General features: G+C 31.4%; 2 protein-coding genes across 10 annotated transcripts in view; both read right to left on the bottom strand.

Annotated features, from left to right (window-relative positions):
- Nucleotide 1: 1 nt before the first annotated feature.
- Nucleotides 2-26,786, bottom strand: LOC135140387 (ataxin-8-like). The gene is made up of 2 exons (XM_064070902.1): nt 26,708-26,786; nt 2-860 (listed from the first exon to the last, which is right to left on the bottom strand). Exon 2 carries the CDS (start codon nt 843-845, stop codon nt 426-428), a length of 420 nt encoding a protein of 139 aa, XP_063926972.1. The 5' UTR covers nt 846-860; nt 26,708-26,786; the 3' UTR covers nt 2-425.
- Rbp (RIM-binding protein) overlaps nt 19,805-28,000 on the bottom strand; it is a 76,606-nt gene continuing 68,410 nt past the window's right edge. For all 9 annotated transcript variants that reach the window (XM_064070893.1, XM_064070896.1, XM_064070901.1 and 6 more), the window contains one exon: nt 19,805-26,972. In XM_064070893.1, the coding sequence (XP_063926963.1) occupies nt 26,607-26,972 (366 nt within the window). In that variant the 3' untranslated portion in view covers nt 19,805-26,606. The remainder of the gene's footprint in view (nt 26,973-28,000) is intronic.

The raw sequence follows: 28,000 nt of genomic DNA, 5'->3' as shown, positions 1-28,000 counted from the left end.
AAAAACCCCACCCCCCTTTGATTGATACTAACAGCACCCGCCCCCGCCGGTATGTACGCCTACGCTCATCACGTGACAATAAAAGTAGTATATATATCAACAATAATAGCAAGCAAATTCAACAATTCAATGATAATAAGTAGTAACAGCTAGTAATGATATTGGTCACTTTTGTACTCAGTACCTCCAAGTTAAATATCTCCCTTACACAAGTATGATAATACTGAATGATTATTTGCAGCTTACATAGATTGTATATAGATATGAATAAACAACCGTAAAATCGAAACGACATCACACATAAGCTGCTTCGCGTTGAACACTTTAGCGATATAACATTAGTATCAATATAACCATCATCGAAAAAATCAGCGTCGTTAAACGGTTCCAAAAACAGCTACCTACACTTAAACCAAAAGAAATTATTATTTGCCCCCGCCCAGTCCGAATTTCATGAAAATGAGTTCTTTCCCCTTCGACAGGATATCACCACCGGGCGCCGTGATCTCGTTCAGCTTCTGCATGAGATTGGGCCCTTGCTGTTGCTGCTGTTGCTGCTGCTGCGGCTGCTGCTGCTGGTTCTGCCCCATCATCACGTTGGGCACCACCTGCGGCACGCCCTTGTGCTGCATCCGGCCCTGGTTCTGCCCGAACTGCTGCTGCCCGCTGAAGGCCTGCTGTTGCTGTTGGCCCCCGCCGAAGATGCCGCCGCCGCTGCTCGTCGTCGTGGTGGTATTGGAGCTGAACGCCGAGTTGAGCGCCTGCTGGATGATGCCGGGCTGCTGCTGCTGTTGCTGTTGCTGCTGTTGTTGCTGCTGTTGCTGGTTACCACCGGGCCTCAACATGCCTCTCCCCCTCCCCTAGAAAATAGTAGGCGTGAGAAGGCAGCAGAAGAGGGGTGGGGGTACGCGCGGCGGTTCGGTCGCTACGGTGACGGTTCGGGCCGACGAAAGGGTTGGGGGCGGCGCTACGTCTACGGGAAGGTGACCAACCGTCGCGGGTTGAGCGGGACGAGTTTTATGCTAATGTGACCCGTATTTTAAATGATTGTAAGTCAGGTCAGGTCAAGTCAGCTGAGTCAGTCAAGTCAGGTCAGGTAAGTCAGGTCAAGTATGGATTCTTTAGAAAGCGTAAGCAGTTAAGACAATTTTAATCGTCTAGAGTCTAAATTGATTTCTTTATTTTTTCTATTCAAATTATATTTCTTTTACATCAATGAGATCTTATTTAAAACAAGAAAGTACCATCTATTTTTCCTGTTTTTAATAATTACTAGGTTTATACAGTTTTATTAATTGATGCTGTATATAGCATTTAAAGAATGTAGAATCCAAAGAATCTACAGTCTTAAATCGCCTCTTGATTATAGATAATCTAGGGTATCTAGAAACTTTACAAAACGTATAGAGCCTAGAGTGTTTAAAAACCGTAAAGGGCTCAAAGAGTCTAAAATGTCTATAGAATATAGAGTGCACAAAGTATAGATAGCCTAGAGAAACTAGAGAATTTATAAAATATAGAAAGTCTAGAATATAGAGATCTTAGACAACTTAGGGATTTGAGAATCTACAGAGAATTTATAAAGTCCACAGAGTCTAGAGAGTCTCCGGAGTATTCGCAATCTAGAGTATCTAGAAATTTTAGAAAACCTAGAGAATCTAGATCTTTTTCCCGTCATTCTGTTATTCGCTGGTCGATTGGTGGAACTTTAACTGATTTCTATATTTTTTTTATCTCATTAGATCTTATTTTGGAGGTCTTAAAGAATATGGAGATTTTAGAAAACCTACACAATTTAGGAATTGAGAAACTCGAGAAAATAATCTATAGAGTTTCGAGGATGTCTGAATCATAGAGAATCTACAGTATCTAGAAACTTTATTTAGGATATCTATAAATATCTATAGCACCTAGAGAGTTTAGAAACTATAGAATTCAAAGAATCGGAAGTATCAATCTATAGAGTATAATATCTGGAATCTACAGATAGGCTAGAGAAACTAGAGAATTTAAACCGTTTAGAGTCTAAAGATTTCATTGAGCCTAGAGTAGCTACAGAACTCAAAGGATCTATAAAATCTAGCAAGTCTAGAATATAGAGATCTTAGACAATTTAGGGATTTGAGTATCTACAGAGAATTTATAAAGTCCACAGAGTCGAGAGTCTCCAGAGTATTCGCAATCTAGAGTATCTAGAAATTTTAGAAAACCTAGAGAATCTAGATCTTTTTCCCGTCATTCTGTTATTCGCTGGTCGATTGGTGGAACTTTAATTGATTTCTATATTTTTTTTTATCTCATTAGATCTTATTTTGGAGGTCTTAAAGAATATGGAGATTTTAGAAAACCTACACAATTTAAGAATTGAGAAACTCGAGAAAATAATCTATAGAGTTTAGAGGATGTCTGAATCATAGAGAATCTACAGTATCTACAAACTTTATTTAGGATATCTAGAAATATCTATAGCGCCTAGAGAGTTTAGAAACTGTATAATTCTAAGAATCGGAAGTATCAATCTATAGAGTATAATATCTGGAATCTACAGATAGGCTAGAGAAACTAGAGCATTTAAACCGTTTAGTGTCTAAAGATTTCATAGAGCCTAGAGTAGCTACAGAACTCAAAGGATCTATAAAATCTAGCAAGTCTAGAATATAGAGATCTTAGACAATTTAGGGATTTGAGAATCTACAGAGAATTTATAAAGTCCACAGAGTCTAGAGTCTCCAGAGTATTCGCAATCTAGAGTATCTAGAAGTTTTAGAAAACCTAGAGAATCTAGATCTTTTTCCCGTCATTCTGTTATTCGCTGGTCGATTGGTGGAACTTTAACTGATTTCTATATTTTTTTTATCTCATTAGATCTTATTTTGGAGGTCTTAAAGAATATGGAGATTTTAGAAAACCTACACAATTTAAGAATTGAGAAACTCGAGAAAATAATCTATAGAGTTTAGAGGATTTCTGAATCATAGAGAATCTACAGGATCTACAAACTTTATTTAGGATATCTAGAAATATCTATAGCGCCTAGAGAGTTTAGAAACTGTATAATTCTAAGAATCGGAAGTATCAATCTATAGAGTATAATATCTGGAATCTACAGATAGGCTAGAGAAACTAGAGAATTTAAACCGTTTAGAGTCTAAAGATTTCATTGAGCCTAGAGTAGCTACAGAACTCAAAGGATCTATAAAATCTAGCAAGTCTAGAATATAGAGATCTTAGACAATTTAGGGATTTGAGAATCTACAGAGAATTTATAAAGTCCACAGAGTCTAGAGAGTCTCCAGAGTATTCGCAATTTAGAGTATCTAGAAATTTTAGAAAACCTAGAGAATCTAGATCTTTTTCCCGTCATTCTGTTATTCGCTGGTCGATTGGTGGAACTTTAATTGATTTCTATATTTTTTTTATCTCATTAGATCTTATTTTGGAGGTCTTAAAGAATATGGAGATTTTAGAAAACCTACACAATTTAGGATTTGAGAAACTCGAGAAAATAATCTATAGAGTTTAGAGGATTTCTGAATCATAGAGAATCTACAGGATCTACAAACTTTATTTAGGATATCTAGAAATATCTATAGCGCCTAGAGAGTTTAGAAACTGTATAATTCTAAGAATCGGAAGTATCAATCTTTAGAGTATAATATCTGGAATCTACAGATAGGCTAGAGAAACTAGAGAATTTGAACCGTTTAGTGTCTAAAGATTTCATAGAGCCTAGAGTAGCTACAGAACTCAAAGGATCTATAAAATCTAGCAAGTCTAGAATATAGAGATCTTAGACAATTTAGGGATTTGAGAATCTACAGAGAATTTATAAAGTCCACAGAGTCTAGAGAGTCTCCAGAGTATTCGCAATTTAGAGTATCTAGAAATTTTAGAAAACCTAGAGAATCTAGATCTTTTTCCCGTCATTCTGTTATTCGCTGGTCGATTGGTGGAACTTTAATTGATTTCTATATTTTTTTTATCTCATTAGATCTTATTTTGGAGGTCTCAAAGAATATGGAGATTTTAGAAAAGCTACACAATTTAGGAATTGAGAATCTCGAGAAAATAATCTATAGAGTTTAGAGGATGTCTGAATCATAGAGAATCTACAGTATCTACAAACTTTATTTAGGATATCTAGAAATATCTATAGCGCCTAGAGAGTTTAGAAACTGTATAATTCTAAGAATCGGAAGTATCAATCTATAGAGTATAATATCTGGAATCTACAGATAGGCTAGAGAAACTAGAGAATTTAAACCGTTTAGTGTCTAAAGATTTCATAGAGCCTAGAGTAGCTACAGAACTCAAAGGATCTATAAAATCTAGCAAGTCTAGAATATAGAGATCTTAGACAATTTAGGGATTTGAGAATCTACAGAGAATTTATAAAGTCCACAGAGTCTAGAGAGTCTCCAGAGTATTCGCAATTTAGAGTATCTAGAAATTTTAGAAAACCTAGAGAATCTAGATCTTTTTTCCGTCATTCTGTTATTCGCTGGTCGATTGGTGGAACTTTAATTGATTTCTATATTTTTTTTCTCATTAGATCTTATTTTGGAGGTCTTAAAGAATATGGAGATTTTAGAAAACCTACACAATTTAAGAATTGAGAAACTCGAGAAAATAATCTATAGAGTTTAGAGAATGTCTGAATCATAGAGAATCTACAGTATCTACAAAGTTTATTTAGGATATCTAGAAATATCTATAGCGCCTAGAGAGTTTAGAAACTGTAGAATTCAAAGAATCGGAAGTATCACTCTATAGAGTATAATATCTGGAATCTACAGATAGGCTAGAGAAACTAGAGAATTTAAACCGTTTAGAGTCTAAAGATTTCATAGAGCCTAGAGTAGCTACAGAACCCAAAGAATCTATAAAACATAGCAAGTCTAGAATATAGAGATCTTAGACAACTTAGGGATTTGAGAATCTACAGAGAATTTATAAAGTCCACAGAGCCTAGAGAGTCTCCAGAGTATTCGCAATTTAGAGTATCTAGAAATTTTAGAAAACCTAGAGAATCTAGATCTTTTTCCCGTCATTCTGTTATTCGCTGGTCGATTGGTGGAACTAATTGATTTCTATATTTTTTTTATCTCATTAGATCTTATTTTGGAGGTCTTAAAGAATATGGAGATTTTAGAAAACCTACACAATTTAAGAATTGAGAAACTCGAAAAAATAATCTATAGAGTTTAGAGGATGTCTGAATCATAGAGAATCTACAGTATCTACAAACTTTATTTAGGATATCTAGAAATATCTATAGCGCCTAGAGAGTTTAGAAACAGTATAATTCTAAGAATCGGAAGTATCAATCTATAGAGTATAATATCTGGAATCTACAGATAGGCTAGAGAAATTAGAGAATTTAAACCGTTTAGAGTCTAAAGATTTCATTGAGTCTAGAGTAGCTACAGAACTCAAAGGATCTATAAAATCTAGCAAGTCTAGAATATAGAGATCTTAGACAATTTAGGAATTTGAGAATCTACAGAGAATTTATAAAGTCCACAGAGTCTAGAGAGTCTCCAGAGTATTCGCAATTTAGAGTATCTAGAAATTTTAGAAAACCTAGAGAATCTAGATCTTTTTCGCGTCATTCTGTTATTCGCTTGTCGATTGGTGGAACTTTAATTGATTTCTATATTTTTTTTATCTCATTAGATCTTATTTTGGAGGTCTTAAAGAATATGGAGATTTTAGAAGACCTACACAATTTAGGAATTGAGAAACTCGAGAAAATAATCTATAGAGTTTAGAGGATGTCTGAATCATAGAGAATCTATAGTATCTACAAACTTTATTTAGGATATCTAGAAATATCTATAGCACCTAGAGAGTTTAGAAACTGTAGAATTCAAAGAATCGGAAGTATCACTCTATAGAGTATAATATCTGGAATCTACAGATAGGCTAGAGAAACTAGAGAATTTAAACCGTTTAGAGTCTAAAGATTTCATAGAGCCTAGAGTAGCTACAGAACTCAAAGGATCTATAAAATCTAGCAAGTCTAGAATATAGAGATCTTAGACAATTTAGGGATTTGAGAATCTACAGAGAATTTATAAAGTCCACAGAGTCTAGAGAGTCTCCAGAGTATTCGCAATCTAGAGTATCTAGAAATTTTAGAAAACCTAGAGAATCTAGATCTTTTTTCCGTCATTCTGTTATTCGCTGGTCGATTGGTGGAACTTTAATTGATTTCTATATTTTTTTTCTCATTAGATCTTATTTTGGAGGTCTTAAAGAATATGGAGATTTTAGAAAACCTACACAATTTAAGAATTGAGAAACTCGAGAAAATAATCTATAGAGTTTAGAGAATGTCTGAATCATAGAGAATCTACAGTATCTACAAAGTTTATTTAGGATATCTAGAAATATCTATAGCGCCTAGAGAGTTTAGAAACTGTAGAATTCAAAGAATCGGAAGTATCACTCTATAGAGTATAATATCTGGAATCTACAGATAGGCTAGAGAAACTAGAGAATTTAAACCGTTTAGAGTCTAAAGATTTCATAGAGCCTAGAGTAGCTACAGAACCCAAAGAATCTATAAAACATAGCAAGTCTAGAATATAGAGATCTTAGACAATTTAGGAATTTGAGAATCTACAGAGAATTTATAAAGTCCACAGAGTCTAGAGAGTCTCCAGAGTATTCGCAATTTAGAGTATCTAGAAATTTTAGAAAACCTGAAAATCTAGATCTTTTTCCCGTCATTCTGTTATTCGCTGGTCGATTGGTGGAACTTTAATTGATTTCTATATTTTTTTTATCTCATTAGATCTTATTTTGGAGGTCTTAAAGAATATGGAGATTTTAGAAAACCTACACAATTTAAGAATTGAGAAACTCGAGAAAATAATCTATAGAGTTTAGAGGATGTCTGAATCATAGAGAATCTACAGTATCTACAAACTTTATTTAGGATATCTAGAAATATCTATAGCTCCTAGAGAGTTTAGAAACTGTATAATTCTAAGAATCGGAAGTATCAATCTATAGAGTATAATATCTGGAATCTACAGATAGGCTAGAGAAACTAGAGAATTTAAACCGTTTAGAGTCTAAAGATTTCATAGAGCCTAGAGTAGCTACAGAACTCAAAGGATCTATAAAATCTAGCAAGTCTAGAATATAGAGATCTTAGACAATTTAGGGATTTGAGAATCTACAGAGAATTTATAAAGTCCACAGAGTCTAGAGAGTCTCCAGAGTATTCGCAATCTAGAGTATCTAGAAATTTTAGAAAACCTAGAGAATCTAGATCTTTTTTCCGTCATTCTGTTATTCGCTGGTCGATTGGTGGAACTTTAATTGATTTCTATATTTTTTTTCTCATTAGATCTTATTTTGGAGGTCTTAAAGAATATGGAGATTTTAGAAAACCTACACAATTTAAGAATTGAGAAACTCGAGAAAATAATCTATAGAGTTTAGAGAATGTCTGAATCATAGAGAATCTACAGTATCTACAAAGTTTATTTAGGATATCTAGAAATATCTATAGCGCCTAGAGAGTTTAGAAACTGTAGAATTCAAAGAATCGGAAGTATCACTCTATAGAGTATAATATCTGGAATCTACAGATAGGCTAGAGAAACTAGAGAATTTAAACCGTTTAGAGTCTAAAGATTTCATAGAGCCTAGAGTAGCTACAGAACCCAAAGAATCTATAAAACATAGCAAGTCTAGAATATAGAGATCTTAGACAACTTAGGGATTTGAGAATCTACAGAGAATTTATAAAGTCCACAGAGCCTAGAGAGTCTCCAGAGTATTCGCAATTTAGAGTATCTAGAAATTTTAGAAAACCTAGAGAATCTAGATCTTTTTCCCGTCATTCTGTTATTCGCTGGTCGATTGGTGGAACTAATTGATTTCTATATTTTTTTTATCTCATTAGATCTTATTTTGGAGGTCTTAAAGAATATGGAGATTTTAGAAAACCTACACAATTTAAGAATTGAGAAACTCGAAAAAATAATCTATAGAGTTTAGAGGATGTCTGAATCATAGAGAATCTACAGTATCTACAAACTTTATTTAGGATATCTAGAAATATCTATAGCGCCTAGAGAGTTTAGAAACAGTATAATTCTAAGAATCGGAAGTATCAATCTATAGAGTATAATATCTGGAATCTACAGATAGGCTAGAGAAATTAGAGAATTTAAACCGTTTAGAGTCTAAAGATTTCATTGAGTCTAGAGTAGCTACAGAACTCAAAGGATCTATAAAATCTAGCAAGTCTAGAATATAGAGATCTTAGACAATTTAGGAATTTGAGAATCTACAGAGAATTTATAAAGTCCACAGAGTCTAGAGAGTCTCCAGAGTATTCGCAATTTAGAGTATCTAGAAATTTTAGAAAACCTAGAGAATCTAGATCTTTTTCCCGTCATTCTGTTATTCGCTGGTCGATTGGTGGAACTTTAATTGATTTCTATATTTTTTTTCACATTAGATCTTATTTTGGAGGTCTTAAAGAATATGGAGATTTTAGAAAACCTACACAATTTAGGAATTGAGAAACTCGAGAAAATAATCTATAGAGTTTAGAGGATGTCTGAATCTTAGAGAATCTACAGTATCTACAAACTTTATTTAGGATATCTAGAAATATCTATAGCGCCTAGAGAGTTTAGAAACTGTATAATTCTAAGAATCGGAAGTATCAATCTATAGAGTATAATATCTGGAATCTACAGATAGGCTAGAGAAACTAGAGAATTTAAACCGTTTAGAGTCTAAAGATTTCATTGAGCCTAGAGTAGCTACAGAACTCAAAGGATCTATAAAATCTAGCAAGTCTAGAATATAGAGATCTTAGACAATTTAGGGATTTGAGAATCTACAGAGAATTTATAAAGTCCACAGAGTCTAGAGAGTCTCCAGAGTATTCGCAATTTAGAGTATCTAGAAATTTTAGAAAACCTAGAGAATCTAGATCTTTTTCCCGTCATTCTGTTATTCGCTGGTCGATTGGTGGAACTTTAACTGATTTCTATATTTTTTTTATCTCATTAGATCTTATTTTGGAGGTCTTAAAGAATATGGAGATTTTAGAAAACCTACACAATTTAAGAATTGAGAAACTCGAGAAAATAATCTATAGAGTTTAGAGGATGTCTGAATCATAGAGAATCTACAGTATCTACAAACTTTATTTAGGATATCTAGAAATATCTACAGCGCCTAGAGAGTTTAGAAACTGTATAATTCTAAGAATCGGAAGTATCAATCTATAGAGTATAATATCTGGAATCTACAGATAGGCTGGAGAAGCTAGAGAATTTAAACCGTTTAGAGTCTAAAGATTTCATTGAGCCTAGAGTAGCAACAGAACCCAAAGAATCTATAAAATATAGCAAGTCTAGAATATAGAGATCTTAGACAACTTAGGGATTTGAGAATCTACAGAGAATTTATAAAGTCCACAGAGTCTAGAGAGTCTCCAGAGTATTCGCAATTAAGAGTATCTAGAAATTTTAGAAAACCTAGAGAATCTAGATCTTTTTCCCGTCATTCTGTTATTCGCTGGTCGATTGATGGAACTTTAATTGATTTCTATATTTTTTTTATCTCATTAGATCTTATTTTGGAGGTCTTAAAGAATATGGAGATTTTAGAAAACCTACACAATTTAAGAATTGAGAAACTCGAGAAAATAATCTATAGAGTTTAGAGGATGTCTGAATCATAGAGAATCTACAGTATCTACAAACTTTATTTAGGATATCTAGAAATATCTATAGCGCCTAGAGAGTTTAGAAACTGTATAATTCTAAGAATCGGAAGTATCAATCTATAGAGTATAATATCTGGAATCTACAGATAGGCTAGAGAAACTAGAGAATTTAAACCGTTTAGAGTCTAAAGATTTCATAGAGCCTAGAGTAGCAACAGAACCCAAAGAATCTATAAAATCTAGCAAGTCTAGAATATAGAGATCTTAGACAATTTAGGGATTTGAGAATCTACAGAGAATTTATAAAGTCCACAGAGTCTAGAGAGTCTCCAGAGTATTCGCAATTTAGAGTATCTAGAAATTTTAGAAAACCTAGAGAATCTAGATCTTTTTCCCGTCATTCTGTTATTCGCTGGTCGATTGGTGGAACTTTAATTGATTTCTATATTTTTTTTATCTCATTAGATCTTATTTTGGAGGTCTTAAAGAATATGGAGATTTTAGAAAACCTACACAATTTAAGAATTGAGAAACTCGAGAAAATAATCTATAGAGTTTAGAGGATGTCTGAATCATAGAGAATCTACAGTATCTACAAACTTTATTTAGGATATCTAGAAATATCTATAGCACCTAGAGAATTTAGAAACTGTAGAATTCAAAGAATCGGAAGTATCAATCTATAGAGTATAATATCTGGAATCTACAGATAGGCTAGAGAAACTAGAGAATTTAAACCGTTTAGAGTCTAAAGATTTCATAGAGCCTAGAGTAGCTACAGAACCCAAAGGATCTATAAAATATAGCAAGTCTAAAATATAGAGATCTTAGACAACTTAGGGATTTGAGAATCTACAGAGAATTTATAAAGTGCACAGAGTCTAGAGAGTCTCCAGAGTATTCGCAATTTAGAGTATCGAGAAATTTTAGAAAACCCAGAGAATCTAGATCTTTTTCCCGTCATTCTGTTATTCGCTGGTCGATTGGTGGAACTTTAATTGATTTCTATATATTTTTTTATCTCATTAGATCTTATTTTGGAGGTCTTAAAGAATATGGAGATTTTAGAAAACCTACACAATTTAGGAATTGAGAAACTCGAGAAAATAATCTATAGAGTTTAGAGGATGTCTGAATCATAGAGAATCTCCAGTATCTACAAACTTTATTTAGGATATCTAGAAATATCTATAGCGCCTAGAGAGTTTAGAAACTGTATAATTCTAACAATCGGAAGTATCAATCTATAGAGTATAATATCTGGAATCTACAGATAGGCTAGAGAAACTAGAGAATTTAAACCGTTTAGTGTCTAAAGATTTCATAGAGCCTAGAGTAGCTACAGAACTCAAAGGATCTATAAAATCTAGCAAGTCTAGAATATAGAGATCTTAGACAATTTAGGGATTTGAGAATCTACAGAGAATTTATAAAGTCCACAGAGTCTAGAGAGTCTCCAGAGTATTCGCAATCTAGAGTATCTAGAAATTTTAGAAAACCTAGAGAATCTAGATCTTTTTCCCGTCATTCTGTTATTCGCTGGTCGATTGGTGGAACTTTAATTGATTTCTATATTTTTTTTCACATTAGATCTTATTTTGGAGGTCTTAAAGAATATGGAGATTTTAGAAAACCTACACAATTTAGGAATTGAGAAACTCGAGAAAATAATCTATAGAGTTTAGAGGATGTCTGAATCATAGAGAATCTACAGTATCTACAAACTTTATTTAGGATATCTAGAAATATCTATAGCGCCTAGAGAGTTTAGAAACTGTATAATTCTAAGAATCGGAAGTATCAATCTATAGAGTATAATATCTGGAATCTACAGATAGGCTAGAGAAACTAGAGAATTTAAACCGTTTAGAGTCTAAAGATTTCATCGAGCCTAGAGTAGCAACAGAACCCAAAGAATCTATAAAATATAGCAAGTCTAGAATATAGAGATCTTAGACAATTTAGGGATTTGAGAATCTACAGAGAATTTATAAAGTCCACAGAGTCTAGAGAGTCTCCAGAGTATTCGCAATTTAGAGTATCTAGAAATTTTAGAAAACCTAGAGAATCTAGATCTTTTTCCCGTCATTCTGTTATTCGCTGGTCGATTGGTGGAACTTTAATTGATTTCTATTTTTTTTTCTCATTAGATCTTATTTTGGAGGTCTTAAAGAATATGGAGATTTTAGAAAACCTACACAATTTAGGAATTGAGAAACTCGAGAAAATAATCTATAGAGTTTAGAGGATGTCTGAATCATAGAGAATCTACAGGATCTACAAACTTTATTTAGGATGTCTAGAAATATTTATAGCGCTTAGAGAGTTTCGAAACTGTAGAGTCCAAAGAATCGGAAGTATCAATCTATAGAGTATAATATCTGTATTCTACAGATAGCCTAAAGAAACTAGAGTACCCAGAAGATCTACAAAATCTATCAAGTTTAAGTTATAGAGAATATAGATAGTTTAGAAAAACTAGACAGCGAAAGACAATATAGGGAGTGAGAATCTAAAGAAAATAATTTACAGAAACTACGGAGTTTAGAGGACATCTACAGCATAGAGAATCTAGAATATCTACAACTATGTACAATCTATATAGACAATCAATGGTATCCATAAACCTTACAAATCTACATAGAGCCTAAAGAGTTTAGGAACCATAAAGCGCCTAAAGAATTATAAGTATAGTAACTGGAAACTACAGATGGTCTAGAGAAACTAGTAGAGAATTCAAATCGATTATAGTCTACAAAATATCTATCGCCTAGAGTGTTCAGAAACTTGTAGTCTAAAGAATCGAAAGTATCTATAGAGTACAATATCTAGAAACTACAGACAGCCTAGAGAAACCAGAGAACTCAATTCGATTAGAGTCTAACTGTATTATAAAAGAGCCTACAGAACCCAGAGCGCCCAAAAGATCTATAAAATCTATGCAGTCTAGATCTTGGTGAATTCGAAGACTTTAGAAAACCTAGACAGTCTAGACAATGTAGGTATCGACAATCTAGAGAAAATGATTTCGAGAATTCACGGATTCTAGAGGGTATCCAGAGCATAGAGAATCCAGAAACTTTAGGTATTGAGAATCTAGAGAAAATGATTTAGGGAATCTACGGAGTTTAGACGGTGCCCATAGAATATAGAAAGCAGAGTATCTAGAAACTCTATGTAGGGTTCCTAGATAAACACAACCTATAGCGACTAGTGAGTTTAGAAACTGTAAAGTCCAAAGTATGGGTAGTATCTATAGAAAATAATATCTAGAAACTACACAAAGCCTAGATAAACTAGAGTTGAATTCTCATTCAAAGCGATTAGAGTCTAAATGTTTTATCATAGAGTTTACAGTCGCTAGAGGCTCCAAACAATCTATAAAATCTAGTAGGTGTAGATTATAGAGAAAGAGAAACCCTAGACACTCTAGACAATTTAGGTATTGAAAATCTAGAGAAAATGACTTAGAGAATCTACGGAGTCTAGAGGGTGTCCAGAGAATATAGAATCTAGAGTATCTAGAAACTTCACAACACCTATCGAGCCTAGAGAGTTTAACAAATGTAGAGTTCAAAGTATCGTAAGTATCTATAGAGTATAATATCTAGAAACTAGAGACAGCATAGAGAAACCAGAGAAATCAAATCGAATAGTCTAACTGTTTTATAAAAGAGCCTTCAGAAGCTAGAGTGTCCAAAAGATCTATAAAATCTATCTTGTCTAGATTATAGAGATTTTAGAGAATACGGAGACTTTAGAAAACCTAGACCGTTTAGGTATTGACAATTTAAAGAAAACGATTTAAAGAATCTACGGACTCTAGAGGGTGTCCAGAGCATAGAGAATCTAGAGAATCTAGAAGCTTTATCTACGGTACTTAGAAACTTTAGGTATTGAAAATCTAGAGAAAATGATTTAGAGAATCTACGGAGTTTAGAGGGCGTCCAGAGAATATAGAATCTAGAGTATCTAGAAGCTCTATGTTGGGTTTCTAGAAACTTTACACAACCTATAGCGACTAGTGAATTTTGAAATTGTAGAGTCCAAGGTATGGGAAATATCTATAGAGAATAATATCTAGAAACCACAGACAGCCTAGAGAATCCAGAAAATTCAAATCGATTGGATTCTGTTTTATAAAAGAGCCTCCAAAAGCTAGAGTGCCAAAAAAATCTATAAATCTTTCTAGTCTAGATTATAGAGATCTTAGAGAATATAGAGGCCTTAGAAAACCTAGACAGCGTAGACAATTTGGGTATTGACAATCTAGAGAGAAGGATTTAGAGAATCTACGGACTTTAGAGGATGTGCAGAGCATAGAAAATCTGGAGAATCTGGAAGTTTTTATATGCGGTACCTAGAAACTTTAGGTATTGAAAATCTAGAGAAAATGATTTAATAGATACTGTGGAGTTTAGACAATGTCCAGAGAATATAGAATCTAGAGTATCTAGAAACTCTGTGTTGAATTTCTGGAAACTTCAGGAAACCTGTAGCGACTACTGAGTGTAGAAACTGTAGAGTCCAAAGTATGGGAAGTATCTATAGAGAATAATATCCAGAAGACTACAGAGAGCCTAGAGAATCCAGAGAATTCAAATCGATTAGAGTCTGTTTTATAAAAGAGCCTCCAAAAGCTAGAGTGCCAAAAAAATCTATAAAATCTATCTAGATTATAGAGATCTTAGAGAATATAGAGGCCTTAGAAAACCTAGACAGCGTAGACAATTTGGGTATTGACAATCTAGAGAAAATGTTTTAGAGAATCTACGGACTTTGGAGGAAGTGTAGAGCATAGAAAATCTAGGGAATCTAGAGAATCTAGAAGCTTTATCTGCGGTACCTAGAAACTTTAGGTATTGAAAATCTAGAGAAAATGATTTAATAAATTCTACGGAGTTTAGAGAATGTCAGGAGAATATAGAATCTAGAGTATCTAGAAACTCTATGTTGGGTTTCTGGAAACTTCACGAAACCTATAGCGACTAGTGAGTTTAGAAACTGTGGAGTCCAACGTATGAGAAGTATCTATAGAGAATAATATCTAGAAACCACAGACAACCTAGAGAATCCAGAGAATTCAAATCGATTAAACATTGTTTTATAAAAGAGCCTTCAGAAGCTAGAGTGCCCAAAAGATCTATAAAATCTATCTATTCTAGATTATAGAGATCTTCGAGAATACGGAGACTTTATAAAACCTAGACAGTGTAGACAATTTGGGTGTTGACAATCTAGAGAAAATGATTTAGAGAATCTACGGACTTTAGAGTATGTGCAGAGCATAGAAAATCTAGAGAATCTAGAAGCTTTATCTGCGGTACCTAGAAACCTTAGGTATTGAAAATCTAGAGAAATTGATTTAATAGAATCTACGGAGTTTAGAGAATGACCAGAAAATATAGAACCCAGAGTATCTGGAAACTCTATGTAGGGTTTCTGGAAACTTCACGAAACCTAAAGCAACTAGTGAGTTTAGAAACTGTAGAGTCCAACGTATGGGAAGTATATATAGAGAATAATATCTAGAAACCACAGACAACCTAGAGACACCAGAGAATTCAAATCGATTAGAGTTTGTTTTATAAAAGAGCCTTCAGAAGCTAGAGTGCCCAAAAAATCTATAAAATCTACCTATTCTGGATTATAGAGATCTTAGAGAATATGGAGACTTTAGAAAACCTAGACAGTGTAGACAATTTGGGTATTGACAATCTAGAGAAAATGATTTAGAGAATCTACGGACTTTCGAGGATGTGTAGAGCATAGAAAATCTAGAGAAAATGATTTAATAGAATCTACGGAGTTTAGAGTGTCCAGAAAATATAGAATCCAGAGTATCTAGAAATTCTATGTAGGGTTTCTGGAAAATTCACGAAACCTATAGCGAGTAGTGAGTTTAGAAACTGTAGAGTCCAAAGTATGGGAAGTATCTATAGAGACTAATATCCAGAAACCACAGACAGCCTAGAGAATCCAGAGAATTCAAATCGATTAGAGTCTGTTTTATAAAAGAGCCTTCAGAAGCTAGAGTGCCCAAAAAATCTATAAAATCTATCTATTTTGAATTATAGTGATCTTAGAGAATACAGAGACTTTAGAAAACCTAGACAGTGTAGACAATTTGGGTATTGACAGTCTAGAGAAAATGATTTAGAGAATCTACGGACTTTAGAGGATGTGTAGAGCATAGAAAATCTAGAGAATCTAGAAGCTTTATCTGCGGTACCTAGAAACTTTAGGTATTGAAAATCTAGAGAAAATGATTTAATGGATTCTACGAAGTTTAGAAAATGTCCAAAGAATATAGAATCTAGAGTATCTAGAAACTATGTTGAATTTCTCGAAACTTCAGAAAACCTATAGCGACTAGTGAGTTTAGAAACTGTAGAGTCCAACGTATGAAAAGTATCTATAGAGAATAATATCTAGAAACTACAAACAGCCTAGAGAATCCAGAGAATTTATATCGATTAGAGTCTGTTTTATAAAAGAGCCTTCAGAAGCTAGAGTTCCCAAAAATCTATGAAATCTATCTAGAGATTATAGAGATCTTAAAGAACACGGAGACCCTATTGACAATCTAGAGAAAATGATTTAATAGAATCTACGGACTTTTAGAGAGTGTCCAGAGAATATAGAATCTAGAGTATCTAGAAACTCTATGTAGGGTTTCTAGAAACTTCACAAAACCTATAGCGACTAGTGAATTTAGAAACTGTAGAGTCCAATTTATGGGAAGTATCTATAGAGAATATCTAGAAACTACAGACAGCCTAGAGAAACTAGAGGATTCACATCGATTAGAGTCTAAATGTTTTATCATAGAGCCTACAATAGTTTAAGGTTCCAAACAATCTATAAGATATATCAAGTCTAGATTATAGAGACTTTGGAGAATTTGGACACTTTCGAAAATCTAGACAATCTATGCAATTTAGTTATTGAGAATCTAGAGAAAATGATTTTGAGAATCTACAGAGTTTAGAAGGTGTCCAGAGAACAGAGAATCTAGAGTATCTAGAAACTATATCTAGAGTATTTAGGAACTTCACAACACCTATAGCGCCTAGAGAGTTTAGAAACTTTAGAGTCTAAAGTATCGGAAGTATCTATTGAGAATAATATCTAGAAACTACAAACAGCCTAGAGAAACTAGAGAATTCAAAGTACTTAGAGTCTAATGATTTATTATAGAGCCTACATTAGCTAGAGGTCCCAAAAATCTATAAAAAAATCTATCAAGTCTAGATTATAGAAATCTTTGAGAATATCGAGACTTTAAAAAATCTAGACAGTCTAAATAATTTAGTTATTAAGAATCTAGAGAAAATGATTTAGAGAATCTACGGAGTTTAACGGGTGTTCAGTGAATAGAAAATGTAGAAATTTTATATAGGGTATCTAGAAATTTCACAAAACCTATAGCACCTAGACAGTTTAGAAACTGTAGAGTCGGAAGTATCTGTAGAGAATAATATCTAGAAACTACAGACAGCCTAGAGAATCTAGAGAATTCAAGTCGATTAAAGTCTCACTGTTTTATAATAGAGCCTACAATAACTAGAAGGCCCAAAAATCTGTCAAGTCTAGATTATAGAGGTCCTAGAGAATATGGACACTTTAGAAAACCTAGACAGTCTAGACAGTTTGGGAGTGAGAATCTAGAGAAAATAATTTACAGAATCTAACAACATTAGAAAATCTAGAGACTCTAGACTACTTTTCCGTTGTTTTCTTAACTGCTGATCGATGGGTGGAGTTTATATTCATTTCTATTTTTTTATATATATATATATATATATTCGAATTATATTTCTTTTATATCTCTAGATCTTATTGAAAACAGAAAATGTAGAGAGTCGACGGAATTCAGAATGTCTCGAAAGTATATAAAATCTAGGTTTTACAACACAAAAAAATATTTTGAAAATTCTCAAACTCATTTCATGCATTCAAGCCTTAAATATTTTGACGCTTTGATAATTAAATTGGAAGAAAAAAATAAATCAGAATTTTGACCCCCAGTTTTGCAAAAAATACTAAATTGTCAAGATCAAAAATTTCGTCTAACAAAAAATTGATATTATTAATGAAAAATGAATGGAAGTAAGTTTATGCTTACCTGACACAAATCCTGCTGAAAGTAGTAATATTGAGATGTATGATAATAACGACGCTAAACTTTAATAGTGAGATACTATCCGAAAAAAATAATGCATAACCATCAAATGTTCAGAGATTGCGTGACTACTTTTTTTATTTCGAGAGTGCTTAATATTGTTCGTTCCGTCCCGCTCCACAGCGCCGCAAAGTCGGCCACCTTAATCTACGGGGGTGCCATATCGGGGGTACCGCTCAAGCCTGGGTTGGGAAACTATGTCGTGTATGTAACCTGGGTCTAGGGTTGGGTGCGGTCTCCGCGTCTTTCTTACGACTGCGTTAGTGACTACTCGTTCCCGCCGCCTATGTGTCTCACGGCGTTCATGCTGCTACCGTGCCGCTACTCCTAACAAGCGGCCTCGCCTGCTCGGTCTGTGCGCTTGCGCAACTACGTAAGTACGGTGGTAGTCGCTGCATGATGACCACGTCATGCAAATGGCGTCGTTTGTTCTCTCCCATCCCTCCCGTACACAAAAAGCTGAAACTCTACTAGTCACAACATCGATTCGTACATTGTGTATATGTCAACTTTGTAATCATGCAGCGCACGCGTCGCCTCTACGGCCTAACATCGAGTCAACAAAAGAGAACGATGTAGAAAGAAAAGAACGAAAAATAACACCCAGCAACACAGACATGGTATGAAACAGATATAGCCCTATCGTAATCTTCTATCTTCTTAATGATATTAATAGAGAGAGATAGAGAGAGCGAGTATTGGCGTAAATACCTGATTGTGCTCGGTGAAGACTTGTGTATTCGGTGTCGCAGTGTTGATAGCATTGTCTAACTGAGAGGGTAACACAGGGCAGGCATCTAGCAACAGACAACACACAGTACAGTCAGACGCTGCCTTACAACACAAAAAGACTCGTCTTTTTATTGCTTTGACTGGACAATGACAGTTGGATGGTATCTGTGCACGATCGTGAAAATGTTATGACAGCACATGTTTGACACTTGACAGGTTGAGGGCTGAAGCTTACCTACTTGTACGTCATCACGCTTGGTTATTTCGTATCCCTATCTCTCTCCTCTGGGGGTGCTTCGGTGGAAGGGGAAGGGAGACGGGGACGTCGACGGTTCATGAATTTTACTTTTTTGTTGTTGTCCAAGTAGTTCAAATTTAAACCCAAAAATGGTAAACGTAAATTTTAAAATTTGACATTTAAAAAAAAAATTGACTCTTAAAAAATAAAAACTTTCTAGTTTCCTGTTTATAACAACAAAAAAATTGGTCGAAGTTTATTTCGACAGAACTTCCTTCGCCCCTGAAGTATAACCCAACAAATCCCGCTTTTTTGGATTTTTCAAATGAATGAATGAATGAATTTTTAAGTTTTCGGTTTTTCAGTTTTTCTTTTCGATTTTTCAATTTTTCGGGTTTACTTCTAGATTTTTTTATTTCTCGATTTTTGATTTTTTGATTTTTCAATTTTTCGATATTTTTTCGAATTTTTTGAAATTTTCGATTTGTTTTTGTTTCCAGATTTTTCAATTTTTTGTTTTTAATTTTCCAATATTTCCGTTTTTCAGCTTTCCAAAGTTTCAATTTTCACATTTTTCCTCAACTTTTTTAATCTTTCTACTTTTGCATTCTTCGGTTTTTCGCTTTTTCTTTTATATTTTTTTAGATCTCGATTTTTAATGTTTTGATTTGATTTCATTTTTTTTCTATTTTTCGAGTTTTCAAGTGTAAAATTTTCAATTTTTCAGTTATTCTATTTTTCGATTTTTCAGCTGTCGAATTTTCCAAATTTCCCATTTTATTTCAGTTCTTTGTTTCTTTAATTTTTTATTTGCAATTTTTGGATATTGCAACGCCTGAATTTATCTTTTTTTTTCTATTTTTTAATTTTTCTATTTTCCTACTTTCAAATTTTCCAATTTTTTGGGTTCCCTCCTAGAATTTTTTATTTCTCGATTTTAAAGTTTTTGATTTCCAATTTTTCGATTTTTGTTTTTTTTGTATCTTCAATTTTTCGATTTTTTTCGAACTTTTGAAATTTTTGATTTGTTTTTGTTTCTCGATTTTTTAATTTTTTATTTCTAATTGTTCTAATTTTCAGTTACCATTTATCAATTTTTAGTTTTTCAACTTTTTTTTCCAATATTTCAATCTTCACACTTTTCCCCATTTTTTTTATTTTTCCACTTTTGTAATTTTCATTTCTTCTATTTTCCTTCTATACTTTTTCATTTCTCGATTTTTTAATTTTTCGAGTTTTCAAGTCTCAATTTTTCAGTTAGTCAACTTTTGAATTTTCAGTTTTTTTTTTCCGATTTTGATTTTTTTAATTTTTCGGGTTCCTCCTAGATTTTTTATTTCTCGATTCTAATTTTTTTATTTTTTACCATTTTTCGATTTTTCTTTTTTCTCTTCAATTTTTTTTCACATTTTTCCACTTTTGCCCTTTTCAATTTTCTTTTAGGTTTTTTGATTTCTCGATTTTTAATTTTTGGTTTCTTCATTTTTAACTTTTTGATTTCTCTATTTTTGATCTTTTCAATTTTCCGATTTTTTTCGAAATTTTTTAATTTTTCGATTTTTTTATTCTTCCTTTTTCTGTTTCTTCAAATTTTCGGCATGATTAATTTTCGATTTTTCAATTTTCAGATTTTAAATTTTGCAATTTTGGATTTACAGTTTTTTATTTTCTTTATTTGTAAAATTTTTCGATTTTTCAACGTCCCGATTTTATAATTTTTTGTTTATTCAATTTTTTCATTTTTCGTTCCTTCAATTTTTCGATTTTTCACCTGCCGAATTTTCCAAATTTCCCACTTTATTTCAGTTCTTTGTTTCTTTAATTTTTTATTTGCAATTTTTGGATTTTGCAACGTCTGAATTTATTTTTTTTTCTATTTTTTCATTTTTCCATTTTTCAACTTTAGAATTTTCAATTTTTCTATTTTCCTACTTTCAAATTTTTCAAGTTTTCGGGTTATTTCTCGATTTTAAAGTTTTTGATTTCCAATTTTTCCATTTTTTTTTCGAATTTGTGAAATTTTCGTTTTTTTTCGATTTGTTTTTGTTTCTCAATTTTTCAATTTTTTATTTTTAATTTTCAGATCTGTAATTGCTCTAGTTTTCAGTTACCATTTATCAATTTATAGTTTTTCAACTTTTTTCCAATATTTCAATGTTCACACTTTTCCCCATTTTTTTTTTATTTTTCCACTTTTGTAATTTTCATTTCTTCTATTTTCCTTCTATCTTTTTTCATTTCTCGATTTTTTAATTTTTTGATTACTGGACTTTTGATTTAAAATTTTTTGGTTTCTTTAATTTTCGATTTGTAATTTTTCGAGTTTTCAAGTTTGAATTTTTTAGTTATTCAACTTTTGAATTTTCAGTTTTTCTTTCCGATTTTTAATTTTTTTAATTTTTCGGGTTTCCTAGATTTTTTATTTCTCGATTTTTAATTTTTTATTTTTTACCATTTTTCGATTTTTCTTTTTTCTCTCCAATTTTTTTTCACATTTTTCCACCTTTGCCCTTTTCAATTTTTCAATTTTCTTTTAGATTTTTGATTTCTCGATTTTTTTCATTTCTAACTTTTTGATTTCTCTATTTTTGAACTTTTATATTTCTCGATTTTTTCGAAATTTTTTTATGCTTCCTTTTTCTTCTGTTTCTTCAAATTTTCGGTATGACTAATTTTCGATTTTTCAATTTTCAGGTTTTATAATTTTTCAATTTTGTGTTTCTTTAATTCTTCATTTTTTTTATTTTCAGTCTTTCGACTTGCAATTTTTCCAGTTTTCAAGTTTAAATTTTTCAGATTTTAAATTTCGCAATTTTGGATTTACAGTTTTTTATTTTCTTTGTTTGTAAAATTTTTCGAATTTTCAACGTCCCGATTTTTACAATTTTTTGTTTTTACAATTTTTTCGTTTTTCGTTTCTTCAATTTTTCGACATGCAATTTTTCAGTTATTCTATTTTTCGATTTTTCAGCTGTCGAATTTTTAAAATTTCCCTTTTTATTTCAGTTCTGTTTCTTTAATTTTTTATTTGCAATTTTTTCTATTTTTTAATTTTTCCATTTTTCAATTTTTGAATTTTTCAATTTTTCTATTTTCCTACTTTCAAATTTTTCAAGTTTTCGGGTTATTTCTTCATTTTCAAGTTTTTCACTTCCAATTTTTCCATTTTTTTTCGAATTTGTGAAATTTTCGATTTTTTTTCGATTTGTTTTTGTTTCTCGATTTTTCAATTGTTTATTTCTAATTTTGAGATCGGTAATTGTACTAGTTTTCAGTTACCATTTATCAATTTATAGTTTTTCAACTTTTTTCCAATATTTCAATCTTCATACTTTTCCCCATTTTTTTTATTTTTCCACTTTTGTAATTTTCATTTCTTCTATTTTCCTTCTATCTTTTTTCATTTCTCGACTTTTTAATTTTTTGACTACTCGATTTTTGATTTAAAATTTTTTGGTTTGTAATTTTTCGAGTTTTCAAGTTAAAATTTTTCAGTTATTCAACTTTTGAATTTTCAGTTTTTCTTTCCGATTTTGAATTTTTTTAATTTTTTCGGTTTCTCCTAGATTTTTTATTTTTCGATTTTTTATTTTTTATTTTTTACAATTTTTGTTTTATTCTCTGATTTTTTTTTCAGATTTTTCCACTTTTGCCCTTTTCAATTTTCTTTTAGATTTTTTGATTTCTCGATTTTTAATTTTTGGTTTCTTCATTTTTAACTTTTTGATTTCTCTATTTTTAATCTTTTCAATTTTCTGATTTTTTTCGAAATTTTTTTATTTTTTTCGATTTTTTAATTCTTTCCATCTAATTTTAGATTTTTCAATTTTGTGTTTCTTTAATTCTTCATTTTTTTTATTTTTCAGTTTTTCGACTTGCAATTTTTCGAGTTTTCAAGTTTAAATTTTTCAGATTTTAAATTTTGCAATTTTGGATTTACAACTTTTGAATTTTTCAATTTTTCTATTTTCCTACTTTCAAATTTTTCAAGTTTTCGGGTTATTTCTCGATTTTAAAGTTTTTGATTTCCAATTTTTCCTTTTTTTTCGAATTTGTGAAATTTTCGATTTTTTTTTTTGTTTCTCAATTTTTCAATTTTTTATTTCTAATTTTCAGATCTGTAATTGCTCTAGTTTTCAGTTACCATTTATCAATTTATAGTTTTTCAACTTTTTTCCAATATTTCAATGTTCACACTTTTCCCCATTTTTTTTATTTTTCCACTTTTGTAATTTTCATTTCTTCTATTTTCCTTGTATATTTTTTCATTTCTTCATTTTTCAATTTTTTGATTTCTCGATTTTTGATTTAAAATTTTTTGGTTTCATTAGTTTTCGATTTGTAATTTTTCGAGTTTTCAAGTTTAAATTTTTCAGTTATTCAACTTTTGAATTTTCAGTTTTTCTTTCCGATTTTGAATTTTTTTAATTTTTTCGGTTTCTCCTAGATTTTTTATTTTTCGATTTTTAATTTTTAATTTTTTACCATTTTTGTTTTTTTCTCTGAATTTTTTTTTTCACATTTTTCCACTTTTGCCCTTTTCAATTTTTCAATTTTCTTTTAGATTTTTTGATTTCTCGATTTTTAATTTTTGGTTTCTTCATTTTTAACTTTTTGATTTCTCTATTTTTGATCTTTTCTATTTTCCGATTTTTTTCGAAATTCTTTTATTTTTCGATTTTTTAATTCTTCCTTTTTTTCTGTTTCTTCAAATTTTCGGTATGACTAATTTTCGATTTTTCAATTTTGTGTTTCTTTAATTCTTGATTTTTTTTATTTTTCAGTTTTTCGACTTGCAATTTTTCGAGTTTTCAAGTTTAAAATTTTCAGATTTTAAATTTTGCAATTTTGGATTTACAGTTTTTTATTATCTTTATTTGTAAAATTTTTCGATTTTTCAATATCTCGATTTTTATAATTTTTTGTTTTTTCAATTTTTTCATTTTTCGGTTCTTCAATTTTCCGACATGCAATTTTTCAGTTGTCATTTTAAAATTCTTCGGTTTTTCGATTTTACTGTTATATTTTTTGATTTTTTGATTTTTAATTTTTGATTTTAATTTTTTTATTTCTTCAAATTTTCGGTTTTTTTCGATTTTACAGTTTTCTTTAATTTTCAATTTCTCGATTTTTACCTCTTCGATTTTTTTTTCAAGTTTTCGACACAGCTATTTTTCGATTTTTTCAATTTTACAATTTTCAATCAGATTTTTAAATTTTTTGAATTTTTCGATATTTCAACTTGCAAATTTTTCAATTCTTCGATTTTTCAGTTTATTTTTCGGTTTTTCAACTTTTAAATTTTTTAGATTTTCTATTTAATTTCAATTTTTGATTTCTCAATTTTTGAACTTTTCAACTTCTGATTTCATCAGCTTTTTTATTTTTCGTTTTTTCAATTTTCCAATTATTCAACTTTTTTCGATTTTTTAATTTTTCAATTTTTTTATTTTCCTACTTTCGAATTTTTCAACTTTTCCGGTTTTCTTAAGGATTTTTTATTTGTCGATTTTTAATTTGATTTTATTATTTACCACTTTTTATTTTTTATTAAATTTTACAATATTTCGATTCTCCGCTTTCCAGTTTTCCATTTTCTTTCAATTTTTTAATTTTTCTAAATTCATATTTTTCGAGTTTTCGATTTTTTAACTTCTTGTTTTTAATTTTTTTATTTTTCGATTGGCTTTCTTTTAATTTTTAATTTCTCGATTAAATTTTTTGTTTTTCCAATTTTTCAATTTTTAGTTTTTTGAATTCATCAAAATTTTTCTTATTTTTTAATTTTTCTTTTAATTGTCTTAGTTTTTCGACTTTTCAATTTCTAAGTTTTTCAAAATTTAGATTTTCCAATATTTTTACTTTTCCCATTTTCCTCCAATTTTTAAAATTTTTCAATTTTGGAACTTCCAATTTTTTCATTTTCCTTTTAGATTTTTTTAATTTCTTGATTTTTTGTTTTTTGAATTACATGCAATTGTTTTTGTTTCTTCGATTTTACGATTAACAGTTTTCGTTATTAATTTTCATTTTTTCAATGCCATAATTAATTTTCAAATTTTTTTTTCCATTTTTTGGCTTTTGAATTTTTCAGTTTATTTTCCTACTTTCAAATTTTTCAATTTTTCCGGGTTTTCTTCTAGATTCTTTGTTTCTGGATTTTTCATTTTTTGATTTTTTAATTTTTCGATTTTTAGTATCATTTATCAATTTTTATTTTTTTCAACTTTTAATTTTTTCAATATTTTGATTTTTCAATTTTCCATTTTTTCAGTTTTTCCATTTTTCTTCAATTTTTTATTTCATCTCTTTCGGAGTTTCCAATTTTTCGAATTCCTTCTAGATTTTTAATTTTAAATCTTTTTGATTTTTCATTTTTTCGATTTGCAGTTATCGTATTCAATTTCCAATTTTCAATTTCTCGATTTAATTTTTTGTTTTTTCAAATTTTTCGATGTTTGTTTTTTTAATTTGTCAATTTTTTATTTTTCGTTTTTTTTTAATTTTCCGATTTTTCTATACATATTTAGTTTTTCAAAATTTAAATTTTCCGATTTTCACTTTCGATTTTTATTTTTATACACATTTTCAATTTTTTTATTTTTCTTTTAAATTTTTTAATTTCTTGATTTTTAATTTTTCGTTTCTTCAATTTTTCGATTTTAAAATTTTTTATTTTTTCGATTTTTCAACTTGGAATTTTTCAATTTTTCCCTTTTCCTAGTTTGTATTTTTTCAATTTTTCAATCATTCAACTTCGGATTTTTCAATTTTTCGACTTTTTTAATTTCCGATTTTTAATTTTTGGATTTTTTTGTTTCTTCAAATTTTGCTGCCACTTCTCAATTTTTCAATTTTGCAATTGTTCCATGTTACGATTTTATAATTTTTCCTTTTTTCAATTTCCAAAACTTTTCGGAAAAAAAAACGAAAATTTGAAAAATCGAAACATTTAAGATTTCAGAGAATTTTGAAAGTTTTATTGCAAAATGTTACACAATTTTATTTTTTTTTCCAAAAATCTGCATGTTTATGATAAAACTGAAGGCGGATTCATAAACCACTTGTAAAGGAATAAGGACTGATGCTAGTTTAGAACAACGAGGTGCTACCTTTGGAGTAAAATTCATCAACTTGGCGTTGTCGGGGAGACACAGGACGTGAGAATCGCAACGCTTAACTCCCAAAAATGGGGTCGTGCGGAGAGGTTAGACCCAGAAGCAGGCGTCCGTTTCGGTCGGTTTTCGCTCCTCGGCTTAAAGTCAAACATGCGCTGTCCCTACAGATACCCCAAGACGCTCCTCCCGGCTCATTTCTACAGTAACGCAAATGTACACATGCAAGTGAGGACGAGTCTTGTTGTGTCAAAAACCAGCTGAGAGAGAAAGAGATAGAGCTAGCGATTGGCATACATTTTCGATGAGTGCAAACCGAACATTGAAAAACAGTTAAAGCTTCCAGTTTATTTCTTACGACTCACTTTCCAAGAAGAGAACTGACAAAAGCGAAGAAATAAACTCGTCTTACATCACACGCTTGCGGTACACCGAAAACAATTGATAAAAATATATCAAAAAAAGTGTAGGCTCTGTTTAGTGTGGCTCTGTTCATGTCCGCTCTGTCTTATCAATTCATTAGAAGAACGGCCTGTCCCTCTAACGAAGACCAATGGCAGCAGAGAGCAAGTGTGTGATGGTACGGTATCAAGGTACGTATACTCCTCTTTCGGGAATGACCAGCCGATCTTAGCCAACCAACAGAGTACTGAGACGACGTACGGTAGGTGGGCGTGGCCGTCGCGGCCGGGGGCGTTCCCGGAACGCCCCCGGCGAGCGACCGGGCGTACCTTTGTTCCGCTGGCGCAGCTGGTTCTCGCGGGGCGGCGGGGGCGGGCCGCGGGCGCCGGGGCCGATGCCGCGGCCGCGCTGGCCGCGGGACATGGCCACGCCCGTCTGGGAGGTCTGGCCGGCGCTGTACTGCTCGGGCGCCTCGGTCAGGAAGTTGGACGGGACGAGGCCGCGGGCCCCGTCGATCTCGCCCATGTAGAACCCGTCGTCATCCATCTCGCCGTACACGTTGATGATCTGGCCAGTGGAGAAGCTCAGTTCCACCTGCAGTTGGGCGGAACGGGCTGGTAGAGTTCACTGGACGCGGAAAAGGGGGAGGGGCGGCGGGAAGGGTGGGCGGAGCGAAGGAGTGGGCGGGGATTCTCGACTCTGCATTATACAATCGTCTCTTAATTTTTTTTTTTTTTGAAGAGTGTTGATTTTTTTTAATTAGCTTAGGTTTGGTCGATGCAATTATGATTGAGATGGGGCAAATCAGTACTCAAATTCAAACTGACGCAATTTTTTAATTTTTCTTATTGCCGTTAAATTAATTTTTGAACGAATTTTTTTTACAGTTTGACTATTTTTGGATTTTCAATTATGTACCAATTAGATTTTTTTATTTTTCTATTATTCAATTTTTAAATTCATTTTTAAAATTTTTCAATGATCCCATTTTTCCACTTCTCTTAATGATTCAATTTTACAATTTTTTCATTTTTTTCGTTTTTAAATTTTTCGTTTATTCGATTTTTCCACTTGTGAATTTTTTAATTTTCTATTTTCAGCTTCAGTCTTTTAATTTTCCTATTTTTAAACTTTTCAATTTTTCGATTTTTCTTTTGGATTTTTTAGTTTTTCGATTTTTAATTTTTCGAATTGTAATTTTTCGATGTTTGTTTTTTTGAGTTTTTCAAATTTTTGATTTTTTAATTTTTTGTTCCTAATCTGTAAATGTGCATTTTTTTCAATTTTCAGTTTCCTCAATATATCGATTTTTCAACTTTCCACTTTTTCAATTTTTCCACATTTTTGTGAATTTTTTAATTTTCTATTTTCAGCTTCAGTTTTTCAACTTTCCTATTTTTAAACTTTTCAATTTTTCGATTTTTCTTTTGGGTTTTTTAGTTTTTCGATTTTTAATTTTTGGAATTTTGCGAATTTTTTATAGATTTTTGGATTTTCGATTATGTACCTATTAAATTTTTTTATTTTTCTATTATTGAATGTTTAAATTCTTCATTTTTTAAATTTTCCAATGATCCGATTTTTCAACTTTTCAATTTTTCGATTTTCCCTTTAGATCTTTC

The sequence above is a fragment of the Zophobas morio genome, unplaced genomic scaffold, assembly GCF_036711695.1.
Source record: "Zophobas morio isolate AGI-343-1 ecotype UQ-CSIRO unplaced genomic scaffold, CSIRO_AGI_Zmor_V1 ptg000040l, whole genome shotgun sequence".
Classification (NCBI taxonomy): domain Eukaryota; kingdom Metazoa; phylum Arthropoda; class Insecta; order Coleoptera; family Tenebrionidae; genus Zophobas; species Zophobas morio.
This window is presented reverse-complemented; position numbering and strand designations above follow the sequence as displayed.

Bases quoted from the DNA above. Each gene is read 5' to 3' on its own strand.
- LOC135140387 (XM_064070902.1), bottom strand. From the start codon at position 845: ATGTTGAGGCCCGGTGGTAACCAGCAACAGCAGCAACAACAGCAGCAA.